Source organism: Acromyrmex echinatior, chromosome 17 (genome assembly GCF_024713525.1).
Source record: "Acromyrmex echinatior isolate Ae372 chromosome 17, ASM2471352v2, whole genome shotgun sequence".
NCBI classification, from domain to species: Eukaryota; Metazoa; Arthropoda; class Insecta; order Hymenoptera; family Formicidae; genus Acromyrmex; species Acromyrmex echinatior.
Genome location: NC_141868.1, coordinates 3,608,775 through 3,632,767, shown reverse-complemented (window position 1 = coordinate 3,632,767; position 23,993 = coordinate 3,608,775). Strand labels below are relative to the sequence as shown.

Genomic DNA, 23,993 nt, shown 5'->3' with positions numbered 1-23,993 from the left:
CGTATAATAAGTGACATAAAGTCACAAACGAAAGTTCAAGAGGAGGGAATATTAATCCACGTTTTGATATTAAAGAAGTCATTTAACAGATGGAAGGGGAAAAGGAGACCAGAGGGACACAAGTTAGATAAATGGTGGATGTGACCTCCACCATGAAGAAGATGTTGAGAGGGCTCGCCGGAGCCATCCATATTCCGCGTGCTGCCGATTCGATCTCGAACGTGGAGTAACGTTCGGGAGATAATCGAAGTGAATTATGCGGTATCCTCGTAGTACGAGGGAGTTTTTTTCCCACGTGACACGATCTGATCGCGGTCACGTGAACGCCTGGGTGAACGGCGCGCTAAAATCGAATTTGCCAGCCGCCCTGGCGAACACGAGACCTCCTCGGATCGCACTTGTTGCAGTCTGGTCCACCTACCATACTGATCCCCGGGACCGCCTGGACTTGGAGTAATGCGATAATGGTCCTGCAAAGCGGGGTTTAAGCCGGGGTCGATGTCGTTATAGCTACCCTCCACGTAGGGTGCACCCTTGCGCATGTACTCTGCGGAAAACAGATCACCGTGTTTATGTTGTTATCGAAGATTCACTTGGTGCGCCATCTCTCCCACGAGACGTCGTAGAAATAAGATAACGTCTTCGAAACGGTTACATTTAATCTCTCTCGGCACGGAGAAAAAGTTTTGCTTAGAAATTATCGTTTTATTTTTGTAATACTAATGCTAATTTTAAACTTTTAAATTACCTTATTTACAAGAGGTAGACAAAATAATGTGAAAATACCTGGAAAGTATTTGTTTCATTAATAGGTCGACCTATCATTTTTCTTTAATACAAACTTCATTTTTGTTAGAAGATAATGCTCAAATAGTTCATTGTAATTCTTCTAAGAACATTTTCCAATTGTTTAAAAGACGTTGGAAGAAGAAATTTATTTCTTATTCTACTCTCCAAAGCTCACAATGATGTTAGGTGATGTTTCAATCAGGCGATTGCGCTGACTAAGAAAAATGTTGAAATTTTAAAGAACAGACGAATCTTGAAAAAAATAGAATGATTTTAAAGTGTATTAAAGGCGAATGAAGACAAGCAAGTAATGTGTACTTCCAAGGTGTTCACATTATTTTATGCATCCCCTGTATGTATATATATATATATATATGAATAAACTTTGAAAACAAATATATATGTATATCCCCTATTGAACAGAATATTAAATTGAATTTAGTATAAAAAAATTTTGTTGATATATGACCAACCACAACTTTTTTGTTGTCCTAATCAAAAATTATTCTAGCCAAAGTTTTAGAACAATAAAAAAGATGAGGTTGTCACAACATCAGTAAGATTTTTTTCTGAATATAGCCTTAGCTAAGAGTACAAAGCACAAATTGATAATTAATGTTACATATTATAGTATAATATCACTTGTAAATTTTAAATTTTTAGATCGTCCTTTATACATGTATAATATAAATGTATTAGGTGTTGGAATTAATTCGTAGCGTTTTACAAGTGATGGGAAGTACTTTCATTAATGTATTTTTTAATGCTCATGTGAAATAAATAACATTCTTTCATTAAAAACGCTACGAATTAATTCCAACACCTAATATAAACTTGTACATGACAATAAACAATATATTAAATTCAATTTAATATTTCATTCAAGTTTACATATTACCATATATTTATACGTATAAAAATTTGTTGGATATATATCATGAACTAAAAATTTAAACTTGACAAGCGGCATTACATTACAATAAATAATACATTCGTTCAATTCTCTCATGGATAAATTTGTCACTGACAGTGCTGTTTACGCTGTTTACGACAGCTGAAAGTAATCAGATCGGAGAGTGAGAAGAGATGAGTGATAGTTACGTACCGTGTGGCGGCGAAGCACGACTGTGTTCCGACGGGCTGTGGGGGCTGTGGGGAGAATGCGAGCGTGGCATGTAGATGCCATGGGGTCCCGGGTATCCTGGCTGTGGCGGGTAGCCCAGGTACGGGTCGTAATGGTCGAAGCTGACCATGTACGGGTCCGCGGGGTAGCGCGGGTCCGCGTGCTGATAGTCTTGCGACATTAACGGCACCGACATGTAACTGACCGCGCCCGGATCCGGCTCCATGTGGGAAACCTCACGCACGACTTTCGTCACAGTCGTCACCTGAAGGAAGGAAGCGCGCCGTCAGTCACACAAAATCTCGTTCCTCTCTTTTTCGCGCGTGTTCACTCAACGGGATTTTCGCTGCGCGAAACATGTACGCTAATACTACGCGTTCGCGCGTTGTACGTAATGCGATTATATCGACATCGACGGCGGGATTAGATTTTCGAAATGGAGCGCGACAAAAGTCCCGTTGATTTCAGATAAAATTAATCGAGCAAATTCACTTTTTTTTTTTATATCATAGATGTACGTTTAAGAATAAAAGAGGTGAGACAGATATCGGTGTGATCGAACAAAAAAATCTCTCTCGGCAAATATGTTTGTAACATGAGTACGATAAATAAAATGCTATGTAAAATATAACGTATATCAGGATTGTCACAAAATTAGAAATCAGAAAAATCAGGGAAATGGAAACGGTCAGAAAAGTTAGGGAATTTTATAAAATTTTCTGGAAAATAAAAATTCTTGACTTTAAAGAAGTTCAACTTAGGTACATCGCACCTACACTGTTTTGAAATACTACTTAATAATTAAAAAAAAAACAAGTAATATCAGTAAAATTAATAATAATTTATATTATTATGTTAAATTGGTCCAATAAAATATTTGACGGTTTTCAAATCAGGACGAAAATACAAGAAATTTCAAAATTATTGAAAGTCAGGGAAAAGTTATGGAATTTTACACTCAGAAAAAAATTTTGTTGATATGTGTGAGCTAAGTTCTAAATATACCAAAGTAGCGCAAAGGTCCTCTATTTTGAACTTATTAATCATATCCTATACTATAATAATCTATTAAGCGCTTATTGGACTACAGACAACTAAATCGAAATGGCAATCGAAATAGCCAATAGAAAGGTTATCGGCATTTTAGCTCAGATAAAAGGAATATGCAACTTTGGTATATCTGGAGTTTTAATATGACCAACCAGATTAGAATAATCAAATTTTTGGACAACAAAAAGGTTGAGGTTGGTCATATATCAACAAAACTTTTTCCTGAGTGTAGGATAGGGAATTTATGATAATCCTGTGTATAAAAATTATAAAAAACATAACAAATATCTAAATAATAAAATAATAAACAAAGAAATTTGAAATGTCCTTCAATGTCGCTCTACTGATCGTGAAGAGTCGCTCTTGTAACTTGACGACAACGAAGGGTGAGTGAACTTTCGAAAGGACAAGTCGCGCGTGAAATATCGGTCGGGAAAATATCGGCGGGAGTCAGTCTCACTTGCTGAGAAGTCTGTTGCTTGTGGGTCCGGATAAGCAGCGGATCCTCCTGGACGGACAGATGAGACGAGTGCAACGAGTGGGTGTCCGCCTGTCCGTTACTCCCATGGTAATCCGTGTCGCCCTGTCCGCTACGGCAGGTGAATCAGAGAAATGTGAGATCGACGGAAGTGCGTACGTGGCGTTGCGTGATATCGTAAATTACTATAGTGAGCTTACGTGTATTGCGGCATGTCGGGGGCTTTCTCCTGTAGGACGCGTCTGAAAACGAATGTTTCTCTTTAGACTTGTTATACATCCTACGGAATGTGAAGAAATCCTCTATAAAGTATACTGTATTGTTTAAGAGAAGGAAGTTGGAAGAAAGTGAGAAAGAAAGAGGGAAATACTTTACGATAGCTGATATTTTACAATACATGAAACTAAATTCTACTACGTATTATTTATTTTCTGATACAAGGATATAGTATTGTTACACTTTGACTGTCAAGCTGATATTGGCGTTGAGCTCTGGAATGTCCAAAGTTGAAAAGTGCGCGATAGTTTATAAAATATGAGTTGGATTGCAAAATAAATAAAAAAAGTAATAAATAAAAAATAAATATGAAATCTATATATATATATATATATATATTTACATTTATTATTATATATTTAATAATTTCAGAAGGTATAAATAAAAACTATTATTCACAAACCGAAGTAATATATCTTCTTTTGATTAAAATAGAGATAAATATAAGAGAAATTGAAAAAATGAATCATTCTGTTTTTATATCTAGTACGTTATTTTAATATTTTATTGTCTTTTTAATGTTTTAATGTAATATAATTTGCGTATAATTTTTTATACCTCGTGAAATCATTTTAACTGGGTAAAACCATTTCAAACAGGTGACAGAGCTCTTGCGGAAACTCACACATCACTCAGATGTGACATGACAGTCGAAGTGGTAATTTTACGGCGGTATTTCATTCATGTCTGAAATAATAATCTATAACTGATCGGAATGTAGCACACGCAACACATACAAGAGAATGACATGAAACAGGTTATCGAACTTGCAGCCGTATTCTTCAATCGATTCAGGATTGATCTCTCCTTGGCGAAGTTTTACTACGATCCATTTTAAGTTTCATTCAAATAGATTAATTGATTCCTATTAATTAGGGGGCTTAATTGGTATTAAATCAAGAATAATATCTTTTTCACAATGTATAATAGATTAACTTTTTTTTTTAATCTCGGCTTAATTTACTTTTTTATCTCTCTCTCTCTCTGTCAAGGGAACGACCAGAAGTGGAAACGCCCCAGTCGACACAAACTAAAAGTAATATAACACGTGATGTTACATAATAGTTACATTATTGAGTGTGAAATTATAACATTGATATTAAGTTACTTTTAGTTGTCGACCGAGGCGCTTTTGAAATGCGGTTTGTTGCAAAAAATAGTCTATTGTGTTCACATTATAATCCCATACTCTAACTTCAGACACCCCTTAGTTTTTTCAAAAATTAATAATATATTGTATTATAAAATTTATAATCAATAAATATAAAAATGTTGAAGTCATTGTATATCTGATTAATTACTTGACAAGATAATGGAAACCTCAAGCGAAAGAGGAAAAAAAGTTATAAATGTTGCAATGTTCTAGAATCAATTGACTTTTTTCCAATACATAGATGATATAAATACAGTTCGGATTAATGCGTTTTCATCATCATCTCGACAATGCAGTTAGACAGTTGTACTCGGGTTCGCATTAATCTGAACTGTATTTATAACGTGCATTAAATGAAAGTCTATTAGTCCTGAAACTGTAACTTAAGTTTTTTCCTTTTTTAGCTGAAAGCTATTATCCTGCTTAAGTGATTAATCGATCCGATAACATCGAAGTTACTATATTTATTTAAAAAAAAAACCCAGGTGTCCGAAATTAAAGTTTGGCATTCTTAATAAAAGCACGAAGGACTATTTATTGCAACTACAGATGTAAAATTCTGCCAGATATTCAATATGACGATTACTCACATTCAAATTACAGTAATATTAATAATTTTGATAAAATTGTTTGCTTTTTAAGATCTTATATGCACAAATAACTGCGTACATGATTTTCGCACTAATGCAAAAGATCAAACAACATTCGTCTCATCAAATCTACTCTCATGAGTTGATGGAACTACATTTGAAAACAAGCTTTAGTATCATTGAAGTCTTGCTGGTTTGTTGTTCTCAATGAAGACTCTTCTATAAGTATAAACTACTCGAAAAATACATAATTGAAACTAAGGATATTCTATTCTGTAATTTTTAATGACTGAATAAGGATATTACATCATCACTGCACAAGTTTTATACTAAAAAAGCTACACAAAGATAATGTAACGATATCGTTACAGTCATTAAAAGTTACAGAATAAGGTTTTTAATATCATTCTTCTTAAATTTTTGTACATAGTATGTTCAAAATTTGTTGAAATTCCTCTAATTTTTATGTACTTTCCTAATTAACTGCATGCTATATATACATATATAGTAAATATATCAATATAATATATAACATATAATATAAGAATATTGTATAGAAAAAAAATATATATGAAAATATGAGTTAAATAAAGTGTTATAATTTACCGTAATTTACCGACTGAACGAGATTAGATCACTCTCATCTCTATTTGCAACAAAATGTCAAAAGCATGCTTCCACTTCTGTCCCTTCCCTTGTAAGAATTAGAAAAAGATAAAGAATAAATTAAACCGAGATTAAAAGTTCATACACACTGAGAGAAAAATTTTTTGATATTTGTAACTATAATTACATGTTACTTATAATTACATGTAATTACGATTATTACTGCTACAATATATATTAGTAAATATATATAATTACACTCAGAAAAAGATTTCGATATGAGACCAACCTCAACTTTTTTGTTGTCCTAACCAAAAATTTCATTAGAATAATCAAATTTGGTTACAAAAACAAAATTTTTTTGTTAGGACAACAATATTCACATATTCCAATAAAAACTCTAAAATCACACATATTCTTTGTTGTCCTAATCAAAAGGTTGAGATTGGTTATATATCAATAAAACTTTTTTCCAAGTATTAGGTCATTTAAAAAGTATCCGCGGTTTTTTGTTCAATTTTTGAATGAAAAAACCGCGGATACTTTTTAAATGACCCAATATTATGTATAAATTCGAAAATGTTGCTCTCAGCTACTGATAAGAATAGATACCAGTCATTTACAAATCATCTTTCCGCAAAAGAATCGATCGAAGAGTACGCAAATTATATCGTAAATTCCGAAAATCGTCTGCACGACGACGAGCAACATTTCGTGCGTAATGAAAAGCAAACCAAGTAACGAAAACAACACGAGGGAATGCAGGCGGCTATATAGGCGTGACGGATGATCTCGAGGAGAATGTTGCTAATTTGCAACGGAGCATCCTTCTCCTCGGCCGCGTTCACTGCGGTCATGCTAAACGATTGTGCAAACATGCTCGTCGATGAAGCGGCGGTGTTACTCACTCCGAAAGCGTTAACGTACGTCTTAGCGGGTTTAACGAATTAGAAATTACACGACGATGCCAGATCAATTAGGAGCTAATTAAGGTCGCGCTGCAATTTAGAATGCGTTCGTAACGCTTTACGGCCGTGGAGATCCTCGTGATAACAGCCGTTTCGCGATCCGCAAATTGACATCCTTTGTACGACTTTATTATTCCAATTGTGGCTTAATAAGATTACGTACATCGCCGTTTTTGTAGCGACAGCAGAGAAAATTCGCGGGAAGAATTCGTCTCGTCGATTAGTCGGCGGTATAAAATTGACTGTACGTTCTCGAGTTTCGGCGTGAGTAATCGCATGATTAATGCATGTTAGTCACCTCTGCGTGATCTCAGTGCGAGTTATGTTGTGCTCCTGTCTCTGCTCAATCCGGCGATTCACCAGCCTAATGTTGATTATTCGCAGAATTATCAAAATTGTCCGCTTGTTTACTCAATTGTTTACTTTCGGGGTCTAAGCTCCTATTCTATAATTCTTATAGGACGGGTTTTTCATTTAACTTGTAAGTAGACTCAATCTGATAATGTAAAAATTGTACGCAAGCGTAATACGGTAACAATGTCATTCCGTAAGAGCGTTCGAACATTATCATTAATTTTACATTACTATTACCATCGATTTTTATTTTATCGCGCTTGAGAACCACACATGATTTAAAATTTTAAATTTACAATCGTTATTGAATTTTATATCATGTAACATGAGAATGACCAAATGCAAGTTGAAACGTTTGTCATTTATTATTAAAGAGTATTAATTCTAGCGTCGAATAACTAATTGTGATTCGTGGCCTTTGTGACATTTTAGTTTGATTTTTAATGTTGAGCCTTACATTGTTTCCTTATTGTAAAAATTGTATGTTTCTAGCTATGATCAATCATTAAACTGATTATTTTGTAATGAGTAACTTTCAAAGTCATCACTAGGAAACTATCAGCTTAACGATTAAATATACAACTAGAAAAATCATTAAACTGATGGTTCTGCAGTGAGTAATTTATAAAGTTACCGCTGAAAAACCATCGGTTTAGTGATTAACTATAGAAAAATCATAAATTGATGGTTTGTGTTAATGAATAATTTTTACAAAAGCATCAGTTTAGTAATTAATCATAGCTAGAAAGATACAATTTTTACATTATCATCAAAGTGTGTTTAATTCTAAACCACAAGTTAACCAGAAAATGAAAAATCGGACCTAAATGACAGTCGACATCGTTACATTGTCGTTGCAGTTTTTTTTTTATAATGTACGATGCATTACAACGACAATGCAGCGTCATTACAGAATAGGAACTTTAGTGTCATTGTAACTGTCTTTTTCGCCGGAGACGCACCATCGTGCGGCCTCGGGGACTTTTTAAACGATCGCGATATTTAAATATGGAGGGAGCCGGTAAGTTCGAATCGACGCAACTTGAAGCAGAGTTCGCTGAAAATCCACGGAGAAAACGTGGCTTCGTTGTTTATTTACTATCCCGAAGCTTAAAGCGCCGAAACCTTTTTAATCCTTCACGTCACGTAACTTTGTAATTATGCCTGAATTATCGCAAAGGAAAGTTAACGTCAAAGTCGTCAGGGAGTAAGACTGGAGTTGAGTTTACTACAAGAGCCCGAGAAAATGCCTCGTGAATTACTGCGAGAGCTTACTGCGAGAAATAAGGGGCTGCAAATTTTTTAAGAGGAAAAAAAATTGTCGAAGAACGAGAGCTGCCCGAGGTGTGTAAAAAGTGCAATGGTTTATGGAGATCAACGCGATCAATGATAATGAATGAATTGGAGGTCGAGTAGTATTACGGGATACACAAATGTTATTAGTTCCTTTACACGATAATCGGTGAAGCGTATGAGAATTTTGCCGCAGTCTTTATCGACAGTTTATTTTAACATAGAGAAAGACACTTACAGACAGGAGTCAACCAGCTGATTATTTGACATACCAGCTGATTTGCGTCTCTCGCTCCCGAGCAGTAGACGATGTCCCCTGCAAAACAAAGAAATAGGAAAATCTCTTTTTGTAACTTTGAACACGTCATTCAAGAAAACGATCTTATCTTATACTGAGAGAAAAATGTTTGATGTTTGTGATTATAATTGCATGGTAATATAATTGTGATTAGAAGTTTCATTAATATAGTTATTATTACTATAATGTTATAGTAATCATATATTTATAATTTTACAAAAAATATATAGTTAGCACCGAAATGAAATAAATTGTAGTCAAATTATAATAATTGCAATAATTTTTTTCTCTCAGTATATCTATATTTGCATATGTTCCATGAAAAATTGTTTAAAAACGTTCTATTTTATTAATTTATATACTTTTAGATATTAAAGGAACAATGATAATCCTTGAGTTAAATAACATTTTGTTATCTATAACCTCCATGTATGCGCACTTGTTAGTAAATAACAAATTAAATTTGAATCTCATATTTAATACATTTTTCTGAGCTAAATTGTTTAATTCCATTGTTTCAGTTAAATTAACGACACATTGAATAGGAGCAATGGCAACCTGCAGAAATGATTAAAAATAACTCAAATTGGATGTAATTTGATATTATATATGAATTCAATTCCTCCGCCGGCAATGTGAAATTTTCAACCTTTATTCGCAACTTGGGTTTTCAAATTTCAATACAAATTTTTCTATTGTTCTGTATAAAAATCTGAAAAAATTCTTACATATTTGGGAAAGCTTTAAGTTTTTACTGTCGTATAAGTTGGATTATATTTTATTTATTTTTTACGGATTTAAATTTATCAAATTTACAATAAAAAATCGTGCTTTTAAAATCCAACATTCCATCAGCGGACGATTAACAGTGTATATGAGATTTTTTATCAGCTGACAGCTTAACATGAGTAACATTTGTATTCAAATAAAATCTAAATCTAGAATATAAAACTCGCATTTCTCTGTATAGATAGAGAATAATTAAAAATTGATAAATCACGAATTTAATTACATTTAATACGAAGTTAAACCGATAGCATAATATTGGTGCTGTTATCTTTTCTTCATCCGGTTATCGTAATTCTTCATTTGTATTACACCTCGCGGAGCGCTCTGGCGATTGATTTAGGTGCTGTAATCCGTAATTAGTTGTTGGCCCACCGTATAACGATCTCACCCATAGGTGGAGAGAGAAATCCTTTTAATTCATCACCTAACACGTCCGAGACCTTCCGGGCAACGATTAATTTCTCGCCCGGGCAGCCCTTTTATCGCGCTTTTCGATTTACCGCGGATTTTCCGAGACCGGCTACGAAAACCTCGACGTAAATTAGTATCCATTGAGAAAGAAAGATTGAAAGAGAGAGAGAGAGAGAGAGAGAGAGAGAGAGAGAGAGAGAGGACGAGAGGTGGCTTTGGGAATCGTATCGCTCGCAGTGCAAAATAGCTCGCGTTATTCGATCGTCAAGATACACAAGTAATAATTACTTGTTTCAAGCATTTTAAAAGTTCATATAGCCACAAATTTATTCGAAATATTCTGAATCCTAATAAGTTTGATACTTTAATCAAGATTATTAAATTAAGACAATGATTTGCTTGTTATACAAAGTCGCTCCTTCGATTAATTTCATAATATATTCTTCAAAAGAAAATAAATTCTTATTTTGAATGTTTCCAAAATTTGTAATAAGTACACTGAGAAACCCATTTAATTGAAAGAATTAATTTGTTGTTTGGATATGGGCAAACAAATTCTTGGTGCAATAAAATCGAATAAAATAATTTAGTTAAAGCAAAACATTTGGTTATTGTAACATTTTACTTGTTTCTGGTAAACATTGGCATCGGATAAACTTGTTTATCAGAAACAAGTAAAATGTTACAATAACCAAATGTTTCAGCTAAATTATTTTATTACATTAACCAACGATTCGTTTGCCAATGTCCAAACGAGAAATTAATTAATTCAACTAAATGGATTTCTCAGTGCATACTTTAAGGATTATTATCATGCAAATATTCTTTGTTAAAGATAATTATTTAACCCCTGATTCTACATTTTAAATCGAAGACATTATCCAATAAAACTATTTAATTCCATCAACATCTCATTTGAGATTTGCTGTATATAATAATGTATATGTTGACTAAAAAATAATCAACATTTTGAAAAGTATTAATTGTTTAGTACGAATTACTAATTGAAATCCGAAATGAATTGAATTAAAAACGATTTTTTTAAGATGCTCCCAATAAAAGCAGATGAAGAAGATAAAAAGGAAGAAAGTAAATTAAATAATCATTTTTCCTTAGCAATAGAAAAATATTTGTCTGTGTGTAGAAAAGGTAATCCGACGAAAGTAATCCGGCGTGTTTCTCTCGCGATAAAGAGACTGTCGACTTTGCGAATAGATCGGAATAATCGAGTGGATTGCGATCAACGGTGTATTCCGCAAAGAGAAAACAGACGGAAAACTCCCTGTTTGCGGACAGGTGGGAGGTGTGGGAGGACGACAGACCAGGGCGATAATTAATTTATGCCCCAAATGCTTTATTAATGAGAGTCACTTGATTGCCAGTGGCGAAATGAACACTACCCGCCGCAGTGGAAAAATAACGAACCCATTCCGGTTATTGTTTGGCCGAGGAGTACACTGTATGAATTTGCGATCATAATGCGTTTAATTTACGCGACGCCTCGGCATAAAGTTCGCTCGCGAGATGTGGACGTGAGAGAGCAAAATTTTCGAGCAATTAGATTGATCCGTTTTATTTTATATCGATTCAGGATAATTTCAGCCATAATTTCCTGCATCTTATTATCAATCACTTTGCCATTCACGTTCGGCATTTTTATTAATGGGAAGTGATATTTTTACACTATTTGTTCTCGTTCGTATTTCACATCCTCTCGTTTATATACACCCGAATATTGTGATTTACGTACACAGTTGGAAAATTTGTGTTAAATTTAACATGTGTCGCAACACGGTCCACTCAAATTTTTTTGTGCTAATTTAAAGGGATTCTCTAATAAATTTGTTTTTTATCTACGCGATTATTTTTCGGCACGCTATTTTCTAATTGCAATTTACACGAAATATTTAATATCAATTAAAAATATTCAAATAATCACATTACGTTAAATTAACATTCAGATATGTTGAAAACGCGTAAAATATAAAATTTCATAAGAACACGACTGGACCGGTTTTAACACAAATACAAAAAAACTTCCTGATATTTATTACATTGCGATTTGTAATTTATTATTACCAGCAATTTCACAAGCCGTTGCGGAGAGGTACCGCAATTTCCGCGTGCCGATGTTCCCGCAAGCGTAAAGTGAAATTCATTCTTAAAGATTCATCTCGTCGTTGCAAAGGGGAGAGTCATAAAGACCCTTACAAAGGCTTGTAAAGGCGCTCCTAAAAGCGCGCGAAGGGGAGGGAGAGGCGGTGACAATTCTCGTGAATTAATAAAACGGTATATTAACAATCATGCGCGGATGGCGCGTACCGCATCGTGCCGGAAGCGGAAGCGGAAAAGAGAGGAGGACGAGAAGGAGAGATGTGTCCGGGCGTTTATCCCCGCCTCGTCGCGCGGGAGGAGAAAAATCGCGAAATCGTCGTCGCGGCTCGCACTGAAAAAAAGATGACCTAAAAATATATTTGTGTGAGAAATATATTTATTTCACGGAAATAAATATTTATTTAAATAAAATTTTATTCCTAGCAAATAAGCCATCTATTTTTTTTTGCAATTAATGAGATGTATTTCACAGAAATGAAATATATTTCGTCGTCACAATCAAATTTCTTAAGTAATGTTTCGCAATACTTCGACATTTTTCTCTCAGTGCGCTGAACGATGCCGTAATGCGGATATTTAGTGCACATCCGAAAGAGATATTAAACACACACACACAAGAGAAAAATGCTATATTCGGTCGGAGGCGGTTTTCTTTCGATTTTCTTCGCGCCTATAATAATATTTCTTGCGAATTTATAAGATTTCCAGTTCTGGCAAACTGTGCGTCGATTATTTCTCGATTTATTATTTTAAAACACAATCCTGAAGGCGTAAAGTACAGCATAACTCAATTATTGGATGGTACGACAAAAATTTTAAATATTAAGCTTTTAACGACATACATATATGTACTTTAAATAAATTTATCGTTCATACATTTAATAAGAACGAATTTATTTAGAGTCGTATATATGTCATTAAAAGCTTAATATCTGTAAATAAAATTTTTGTGATTTTGTATAATAAACACGGGTTTACTAACTGATACATTTAACTTACACTGAGAAAGATACTTAAAAATTCATTGATGAGAAATATATTTATTTCACTGAAATAAAACTTTATTCTTAGCAAACAAACCATCCATTTTATTTTTGGGAAATTAATGAAATATACTTCACAGAAATGTATATTTCGTTATAAAATTTTTTCATAATTAATAAATATCGAGGATTAAGTGTAACATTCGCTTCGCAATACTTCGACGTTTTTCCTCTCAGTGAATATGACAAATTAAATTAACAAGCAATTTAATATTACTGATGCAAATACGTACCTTGGAAAACTGTTAATTATCTGACGCTATATTAAGCATCTCAAAAACTAAAAATAATTTTTTTACACGATATCACTTACACAGGCAAATGGCGTCGCGACGCGTCGCGACGTAAAACACGAGGAGGGGGATGTTCCCAGTTTCGGTAACAATCCTGCGACGACAGTAATTCGCCCTCCCCTTCGGATTGAAACAGTTGAACCGTTAATTACGTCGGATATCCACCGGCGTTAATTTAAAATTGCCATTAACGCCGCGCGCAATGATAGAAAACCAATTACTGCCGCATTTGGACGATAATGAGAAATAACGTATGGTGGAGGGGCGAAAGGAGAGGGAGAGGGACAGGAAGTCTCCAAGGGAAACGGATAATCCTTTGTTAATTCATCTGGGTGTGTAATAACAATTTTTTCATCCGCTATAAAGATGCGGGCGAGAGAGAAAGATGATTATTAGCCAAGGATGTAATTTACCGGGATTATCTTTCGAATTTAGAAAGTCTCTCGTGACACTTAAGTAGAAATAACGCGATACGAAAAACGACGGTGAGAGAAACACGCAACACCATTTTGTTGAAAAAACATCGATTACCGACCGCGTTTGATCTGCTTTCGACTGATCTCCTCTCGATAATCTGCTTCGGGCTAATAATGTCCGCTGTATTTGGCCGATTCGCCGCGGATCGGTGGTTTTTTTAATGGGATTTCGCGGTCGATTCTCACTCTCCCCCGACCGCCATGATTTTCGTTCCGTCTGTTGAATCGCGTAGTGATTGATAACAAATTTTTTTACCGTGCATATCTCGATAATCCGCTCGGAGGTAATATAATGCCATCAGGCCGACCGCCGGTGTTTGGCAACGCGCCTCGGATCGGCACAAATTTTTAAATCGGATTTAATAATCCACTTTGCGGCGGTTGATGTTCATTTCGCCCGCCATGTCTCCCGTTCTCGGATCCCGATTTGGGCCTGTCCCGTTTTTGTTTGACGATCCGCGTCGGATCGGTAATTCCCCGCTGCGTGGACTCGCGAATGAAAATGTGGGGCAACGTCGCCCACGGGACGGATTTATCCCCGGTAATGGTGTCAGGTATATTAGATTTTTTTCATACGTCACACGACGGATTCACGAGCGCCTTTTCGCGGCTCCATTTCGAGGAGGAGGATGAGAAATCGTCGCCCCGCCGCCGGCGATCGATGAAGATCTCTCTTCCGGAAGGGGTCTCTCTCCGTTGGAAAATTTCACGATCGGTTGATAATCCGGGTCGCGGATTTTTAATTAAATTCGCATCCGACCGCCTCGGCGAAAATATCAAACTCCGTATTAAATTTCTATTAACTCCAACTGAACCTCGAGAAGTTTTTCATTAAAATTAATGTATATTCGCGATTAAAATTCTTAATTCCGTGATAGAAAAAAATTTTAAATTATCTTTAATTATATGCTGAATTATATTTATCTACTCTCGGAATTGTCTAGAGTGAAATCTTACTCAAAATGAGTGAAAATTTATTCCAATTGATAATGAAAATACTAATAATGAAAATACTAAGTACACTTGGAACAGAGAGTGACATATCACTTTATAAAAATGATAAATATGACTTTTTATCTTCAACTGTGAATGTTTTATTTGTTTGGACATCAATCAAGATGATTTCGAATGAAAGATCAATTACACAGTAAACAATTTTTGTATTTATTTATGTTAAAAACAGTCCATTCAAGTTCTTGTTATGTGGTAATGTTATATGTTGAATTTTTAATAAATCTGAGAGATAATTTAATATAATGTGATTGTTTTTGAATATTTGATTTTAAATTGATATTTAACATTTCTTAGTGTTAAAATAATATAATTTATGAATAAGAGAATAAAACATAAATTCTAAGATGTATAAATGAATAAAATATGTGCTCATTTAACATATCATAAATGGAAATTTTACAGAAAAAAAATGTTTTCACAGTCTACTTATAAATTGTGTCAGTGTTGCATTTTTTGTTCATTTTTTATATAATATTTGCGTTTAGTTTCTAACATATTCATTTTGTGTTAAATTTAACACAAATTTTTCCCAATTATATAAAAAAATATTTAAATTTAGCATACGTACAGTCTTGTTTGCATTTATCTCTGAAAAAAGTTGTCGATATTCATTTCAACCGTTCTTAATTGTTACAATGACGTGAAGTATATCAGATTCACTCTTTAATTATGAATGAAAATATTCACGACATGACATTCATTCTACATGAATGAAAATTCAAATTAGTGATTCGGTAATCATTTCTTTTTTTCAATGAAACTTCACTCGAATGAATTTAGAGTGTCCTTTAGAAAGTTGCTGAAACTAATCAGCTGTCACTTTTAAATGCAAATATAGGAAAAATAAAGTATTTTTTAATAGAGAACATTTAGCAGTTTTATTTACATGTAAAGTAAAGATGATCAGAAATATTTGTGTTTAATTTAAATATTTCTAAAAATATTAAATATCGTTATTCTCTCTCTCTCTTAAAGATTTATATATTTTTGAAATGCTAAATTCTTGATGATACGTATTACGGAAATTTAAAAAACTTTATTTAATCTTCTATTCATGAAGAATTCAACAAGTATATTTCGGAAGTATATATCATTAATATGACGATATTTGGTATTTTTAGAAACATTTAATTAAATGATATAAATACTTCTAATCGTCTTTATATGTAAATAAAACTGTCAAATGCCTTTTATTAAAAAATTTATTTTTCCTATTCACTATATAAATGCGTTTAAAAATTACAATTGATTAGTTTCAGCAACTTCCAAGTGATAACCTATATTTATTTTCAACATCTCTCAAAATAAGTACTACGAAAAAGTCAAGGAAAAAAATTACGAAATTTTGTCTGGAAATCAGGGAAAAATTATGAAATATAGGATGAAGAATTTGTGATAACCCCGCATTTAACAAACAATAAATTAAATTTAATCAAAATTCATAATATCTTTTCTTTAAATTGTTCACCTTCATTATTTTAATTAAATTAACAATATATCATAATAATAGGCAGCAGCAATCTATAAAAACGATTTAAAACAATTCAAATTGGCTATAATTCGATATTGTATGAATTTAACAATGTCCGCAGGATAAACCGACCGAGAGGCGAGACTGTGAGATTCTGGGTCACTTTACGTTTTCCCTGGTTTTTCTCTCACGCGGCGCTTTCGCTCCTTTATTATATCCGCGAGATTGTTTTTTTCTCACTGCACAGGCAGTCGGCAACAATCGAGTCGCACGCGTTACGATTAAGAAATTGGTACTTTTCCGGTCTTTGTCCGTCGACGCGAGACGCCACCGATTCGTATATAAGTTCCAGTGCGTGCCGGGTTCGCTCGAATGCAAAATAAAGATCTCGCCGGGCGATAATACTGACGCACGTATGTAAATACGATCGCGTAATTACACGTAAGGGGAAGGCCGGTATTCTCGAAAGACCTGGTACCCTGCTGTATAATTTACCCTCTTCTCTCCCTCGGCTTCCCCTCTTGGTTCTCATTTGCGAAATAGTCCGCGATCTGTTCGCGTTCCGTATGAACTCGCGCCTCTGTGGAGTTCGCGGACTTGCGGCGAGAAATGAAAATGAGAGAAAAAAGACCGGGTGTCGCACAATCCCCCGCGTTTATCCTCTTGCGCGATTTTTCCCTCGCTCCTTCGTGGAATCGTTAAATTCTCGTGACAACGTCGTACCTTGGCAGCACGCAGGAAGTTTATTTATCCTCATTTTATGCGGGACACGGAAACCCCGCGCGAGAGACGCCGAGGAAGAAATAAATTTAGAATTAACTGTCAGAAGCAAATATTTTTCCATGGATAACGATCCTGGCGATCGCCGCCTTAATGTAAAATTTTACATTTCTCTCTCTCTCTCTCTCTCTCTCTCTTAAATATTAGGTCATTTAAAAAGTATCCGCGGTTTTTTCATTCAAAAATTGAACAAAAAACCGCGGATACTTTTTAAATGACTCAATATATAGATATAATAATTGTTGTATGAAATTTTGTGTACTTTTACTGGCGAAATACTTTCATTACAAATATATTAATGATTATTTGTTTATAAAAATATAATAAATATGTTATCAGCCAATTATTCTTTTTAATTTTAAATTTTAATCGCCGGATCGAATGTCTTTTAAATTAAACTTAAGTCTTTATTTAGTAATAGGGAGATTTAGGTTTAATATATGACGGACAGAATTTTTTTAAATAATTTGATTATCATAAAACTTGGTTTTAGAGAGTTTTTAATTACGCTGTAACGTTAAGTTTCTAGTTTCGCTTTATTCGAAGCTCATCAGTGTTATATAAACAGTTAATACTGAGAGATTTCCAAACTTTGGTCCTTATGAGCCTTTTGACACTAAATCCTCCTTCATGGAGGTTACTGCACTTTTGAAATTCGATATTTTCAAACTCAGCGATACAAAGAATTTTTTAAAATCGAGTTTCACGATAATCAGATTATTTTTTTAAAGCGAATTTAAAATTTTTAAGGCCAGAATCAAATTCAGCGACCACGAAAACTCTTGGAAAACAAGATTTTCCTTAAGTAACTTTGTTAAAAAACTTCGAGCTTCAAAAAGTTAAGACGGTCTTGAAATAAAAACGGACTGTAATATCAACCGTAATGTAGCAATGTCACAAACCATGTCACTGAAGTTTCCATGTGTTTTCATGTCGACGACACTACATTAGGAAAAAGAATTTATAACTTTTAGCAAAACTGTACAGTTGAGGTATTTTTATCAGTAATGAAATATATTGTTTATAGAACAAAAAATTCAGTTGCCTCTGCGAAATATTACGAAATTTTTTTACTTTATAGATAACAAAAATATTTGTTTATACCAATTTAGTTTGTATAAAATTACAGTTTTGTTCGGTACATTTCAACCAAATTTGTGTTGTTACAGTAATATTTTGGTTCATAGAACGAAACTTTTTAAATTTTTCTGTTTTCTATACATTTTTTAGAGTAAAATCTCATTCTGAAAAATGAAAATTTAACCAATTTAACCATGAAAATTTAATCTTGAAAAAGATTAGCTCAGTTTTTAATCTTTGTGATTGAGATTTCACTTTTTAGAGTGAGATTCACTCTAAAGTTTAGAAACTAATGTATAGTTTTTTTATTTTTATCTCGTTGATATTAAAAATATAAACTCGTAGACAACATTGTTATAGATACGATGCCATTTTTAAGTTACTTCCAATATTTATCGACAAAATAGATGCAACAGTGTATCTGACAAAATGTTACCGGTAACGTGTATCTCACAATTTCTTGCATTTAAATTGAATTTTATCTACAAATCAGGCCTGTCCAAAGCTTAATTCATGGAAATTCATTAAACATTTTCCTCTCTATTGTCTCATTGAGAAAATAAAGAAAGAATAGATAACTAGAGCTCTCTGTCTAGTAACTGACTTTAGCATTTACCCTGTTTTGTTTTCTATACACAGAAAAATACATATTGTACGCAAATAATAGTTATTTTGTTTCAAATATTTCAAAAATTCATATATCCGCAAATTCATCATAAGTTCATCATGAACATTGAAATCATTCAAAATATATTCTGAATCGTAAGTTAATATTTAAATCAAGATTATTAAATTAAAACAAATTCGATTGGCTTATTATATAAAAAGTCGCTTCTGCGACTTCAGTTTTATAATATTCTTTAAAAGGAAATTAATTCTTATCCGAGTACATTATAAATTTTCTAAAATTTGTAACAAGTATATTTAAAAAATACTATCAAGAAAATTTGTCTCTTTGTCAAAAAGAAAATTACTTAAAAAAAAAGCAATCACTTTTCTTAGCAATAGAATGAAATTTTTCCGTATACACGGAAAGAACTTTTCTGCAATATTTAAAAATTTAGCTAGACATGCGTCTGAAAATAATTTTGTTGGACTACCAAAATAATTACGTAGAAATTTCAAACATGATGCAATAAGTTAATGCTGCAAAAGTTCCTCTAGTAATTAATTTGGCCGGGCGTACATAATTATTTTAATATTCAAATAAAACTATTTTTTAGACCTATACCATAGCTAAATTTTTAGGTACTTGAACGTTCTTTCCATATATCTGTCTTCAACGAGACAATGGAGAGGGAAGAGTGTTTAGCTCATGAGCTAAGTTTTGGACAGGTCTGATCTACATTGTTGGCGACACATGTTTCCGACAATGTAGATAGTAAGCTACAATGTTTCGTTTTGGACGAGAACGAAGCTTAAGCTCCAGCTCAGATCGAATGAGGCATCCTACATATTTGTAATAATCACAGACCGGTTCGTAATCTATTCCTACTTTAAGACCGTTTTAGGTAATATCTTAAAATGCTAATACGACTCTCTAGCTAGTATTTACATAATCGATTCTTATTTCAAAATCATTTTAAGTGTCTTGGCTTATCTTACATAGTTGAATCTATAGTGTGAAATTTAATCTAATATAAGTCGCCACCGCTCTTACTCAATTATCTCGTTATTTTATACTATAACAATGGTTATATTTGACATTATACAGTGTCAAATTAACACGATATAGTATCAAATTTAATTACCGTTTGGAAAATAACGATATATTTAGATTAAATTTCACATTATAGATTTAATATACTGTAATACTGTATTTTAAACAGTCTCAAATATAAGAATCAACTATGAATATCGGCCTCTGATTGGTTTATAATATCTTAAGACTGTACTCAAGATAGTCTTCGTTCAGATAGTATTCATAGTCGAATTTATATCTGAAATTGTCTTAAGGAGCCAATAAGAGAGCTATATTAGCATCTTAAGACATATTACTTAATCCTCCAGCACTATTTTGTGCCTTTTAAGTCACAGTTGATATCACGAATTTTTCTCAAAATTCTTATTCAGAAATCAATATGTCAAAAATAAATAAAATAGAGTTCGGTTTTTACTATATTATAATAAAAACTTATTGTTAAAAGTTTCACAAGTGTACAAGAATTTTTTAGATTTTTATACAGTTCATAAAAAATATATACTTTTTTCCTCAACGATCCGGAATGTAAACTATATGATCAAAAATTTCGGGGTGGTGTTGGAGGGTTAAGACGGTTTTAAAATAAGAACGAATTATGAATAGTGCTCTTGAATATAAGAATTAATTATGAATACCAGCCATATAGTGGTTATTTAGTGCCAGCCATTATTTAGTGTCATTTATTGTTCTTCATTCATCCATTTATTATTTTTTTTCCAAAGCACACGAATTAATTGTTATCGGGCAGAAAGCGTAAAGGATTCCGGATGCGTGTTCCGCCGCGATTGCCGGGCAAATCGCACGGAAAAACACGGAAAATCTCGGTCCTTCGGTCCGACAGAGAAAAAAAAGAGAGAGAGAGAGAGAGAGAAAGGAGTCGAATCGGGAAACGTAAAAACGTGCCGACGTGCAGCATTATATCGGTGATCGATGCAGCGCGAGAGCCCGCTCGATAAGAGCAATCTGTTCCGCTTCGAGCTATCCGTCACGGAGGGTGAAGGGTGGAGGATGAGTGAGGGTGCAGCTCGAAAATCCTCCCCCCCCCTCTCCTTGCGCTCCGGTAAATCTCGCGTGATCAGCCTCGGATTCGCGTCGTGATTATTCGCGCTTTCCCATAAATTGTCGTCGAAATTATGACACAAAAAATCACCGCACCGAAAACGACCGCCGGCGAGTGTATTATTATTATCATCGTTTTTTTTTTTGCGTGCGCGATATGTGGCGCGTTGCACAATTCTTCATCATTATGCGCGAAACGTGAAAATATCCGTGTTGACGAATTTGTGTTCTGGTAAATGTTTTTTTCGACGTGGCATAACGCGCGGCATTTCGTCGCGCATTAATGGGATTGATGTTTCTCTTTAGTTTCTGTCATTGTATCTGTAATTAAATTATTTAGCATCTTGCTGGCATAATTTAATTGGCTCGTGCGCAATTAAAGAATTAATTAATTAAAAAGTCCGGTTAGAGCCTAATCGCTCTTGCAAGTGCGTATATATAGATGTAATAATTTATACAGTTTATATGTGACAAAGAATAAGTGAGTGGTAAATTTTAAATTGCATATCTTAAATGTAGTAATTTAAGTAATATGTAAGTATCATAATAAGTAATGCACAGGAAGAACTATTTTGTTGAATGAAGTATTAAAAAATTTAATTAGGTACAGATCTGAAAATAATTTAGTTTGCATTACAAAATAATTATACAGGACATTCAAACTTGCTAGAATATTAATATTTTTGCAAAATTAACGCTTAGCGTTCTACATAATTATTTTGAGAGTCCAACAAAATTATTTTCAAATCTGTGTATATATATATACTAAATTTTATCGTTTGTTTGAAATGCCAACTAATATTTATTAAATACAAAAATATATTTATTTGATATAAGAACCATTAATTCGATTTAATTATTATTTTTTTTATTGAATAAATATTTAATTGGCATTGTTTAGATAAAAATATTTTTTTTAGTTTAATACATTTTTCCTCAGCATACCTTAAATATACATTTAAGATTATTCTTACTATTATTTCATTATTATTATATATAAAAATGCGCAAATTGCGCATAATTTTTTTAAAAGCCATTATGTTTTCATTAAATCAATTTATTCGTTTTATTATTCTGTGCATAGAAATATTAAAGTAAAAAAATGAATAGTTTACGAGATATTTTATATTTTATGTCAAAATTTGCCAGAATAAAATATAAAATATCGTAATTTATTAATTTTTCAATATCTTTACTTTAACACTTTTATGTGCAAAATAATTAGAGGAATTATATATCAAAATATAAACGTATCCTTCTCGAAACTGTTTCTGAATTTTTATTGTATTCGAAACATTCATTATCATCAATTTCGGAAAAAATTAACCAGATTGATTAAAACGCGGGGCGTGTAACTATTACTAATTATTATTATTAATACATTTAAGATACATACACATTTTTTTCTATAGAAACAACATTTCGAATTCATTCGGTTAATCCAAAGAATTTGCAAGTTTTTCAATTGACTTTCAGAATTAATGTATCTTTTTCCGGGCGATAAATCACCGTGCGGAATTCGGAGATGGGGCAATCGGTAAAGATACACAGGTGTTACTTCGCATGAGAAATTTATTCACTTTTTATTCACTCGGATACACATCGCGACTGTGTAACTTCTACTTTATTACTCTTGCTTTCAATTATGCCATTGTTCACTTTTATAACCGCGCATTTGTTCCTGCCGCGTACAGCTATTAGTGCCATGGCGCCGTTAATTCCAAGCAGCTGTACTTCTTCCGTTCCTCATCCTTCGGATCGCGGATGTAGGTCGGCAACGTACTTATCTCAGGTGGTCCGTCCAACTCGACGGATTCTCGACGCTCTCCCGGTATCCGTCGATCCGCCCACAGTTATCCCCACGGAACTCGCGATGGAACGTCGACTCTCATACGGGGTAAGGGATGACACTCTCCAGTCTGGGGAGAAAAAGGGTTTTTCGCCGATAGAGAGAGAGAGAGAGAGAGAAAGACAGTTTCTTCCTCCCAGCGCGATTGAGTTCGCACGGGGCGTGCACGGGGATGGGGGAGACCATCAATCAATCGCACGTTCTAGGAACTATCTCGCGATCGATGCCGCGGGGCGTCCCACCCCCTTCGAAGTCCGGTTCTCTCTCTCACTCCGTCGCGTTCTTCGACAGCAGCGTCGCGGCGTCGACGTCGGTTGACGCCTACCTATCTACCTACCTACCTACCTATCTATCTACCTTGGGCGTTGTACGGTTTCGGCAGACTCACCCCCTTCGCTGCATTGTGTAATGCAGAATCGACGACGCCGGTTTACGACGAGAACCCCACTTGGTTCGGATGACGCGTCGCGACGCGGTTGCGAACATTTGTTCGAATTTTCGCAAATCCTTCGATCCCTCGAGCGACTCTGGAGATGCAAATCCGGGAGAATGAAGGAGGATCGAGCTTCTCCCGTACCCGTCGTCGACGAGACCCTCCTTTTTTTCCTTTCTTTTATTTAAAGTAGCTCGAAGCGCCCGGACGCCTTAATCCTCCGAGGGATTCTTCGGCGATTCCACGACGTCCTTTGACAACGTCTCCGAGCTTTGTGTAAGCATCGGATCGTTTCAAGTCTCCGCTTTTCCTTTTTTTTCCTTCTCTCTCTCTCTCTCTCTTTCCGATAACTTTCTAACGTTTGTCTTCAAATTAAGAACTGTTGACTTAAAGTCGGACTAAAATTACACTGAGAGCGAGATTTTCTTGCTCCCAACCACCCCGGGTAGACTTAATTCGCGAGTCTTCGGATTTATTGCGACCTGACGATTATACTGTTC

The 23,993-nt window shown here is 34.1% G+C and overlaps 1 protein-coding gene and 1 long non-coding RNA gene across 7 annotated transcripts in view; one reads left to right on the top strand and one right to left on the bottom strand.

Moving 5' to 3' along the window:
* Positions 1-23,993, bottom strand: part of p120ctn (adherens junction protein p120) — a 76,375-nt gene that overhangs the window by 28,704 nt on the left and 23,678 nt on the right. For 5 of the 6 annotated variants that reach the window (XM_087415245.1, XM_087415246.1, XM_087415247.1 and 2 more), the window contains exons 2-6: positions 8,919-8,996; positions 3,641-3,682; positions 3,423-3,552; positions 1,895-2,177; positions 422-547 (exon numbers count right to left, since the gene is read on the bottom strand). In XM_087415245.1, coding sequence (XP_087271371.1) covers positions 422-547; positions 1,895-2,177; positions 3,423-3,552; positions 3,641-3,682; positions 8,919-8,950 — 613 coding nt within the window. In that variant the 5' untranslated portion in view covers positions 8,951-8,996. The remainder of the gene's footprint in view (positions 1-421; positions 548-1,894; positions 2,178-3,422; positions 3,553-3,640; positions 3,683-8,918; positions 8,997-23,993) is intronic. The other variant, XM_087415250.1, reaches the window with a different exon arrangement.
* The window catches only part of LOC147906840 (uncharacterized), a 51,315-nt gene that overhangs the window by 5,650 nt on the left and 21,672 nt on the right, over positions 1-23,993 (top strand). The gene's annotated exons all lie outside the window — the stretch shown is intronic.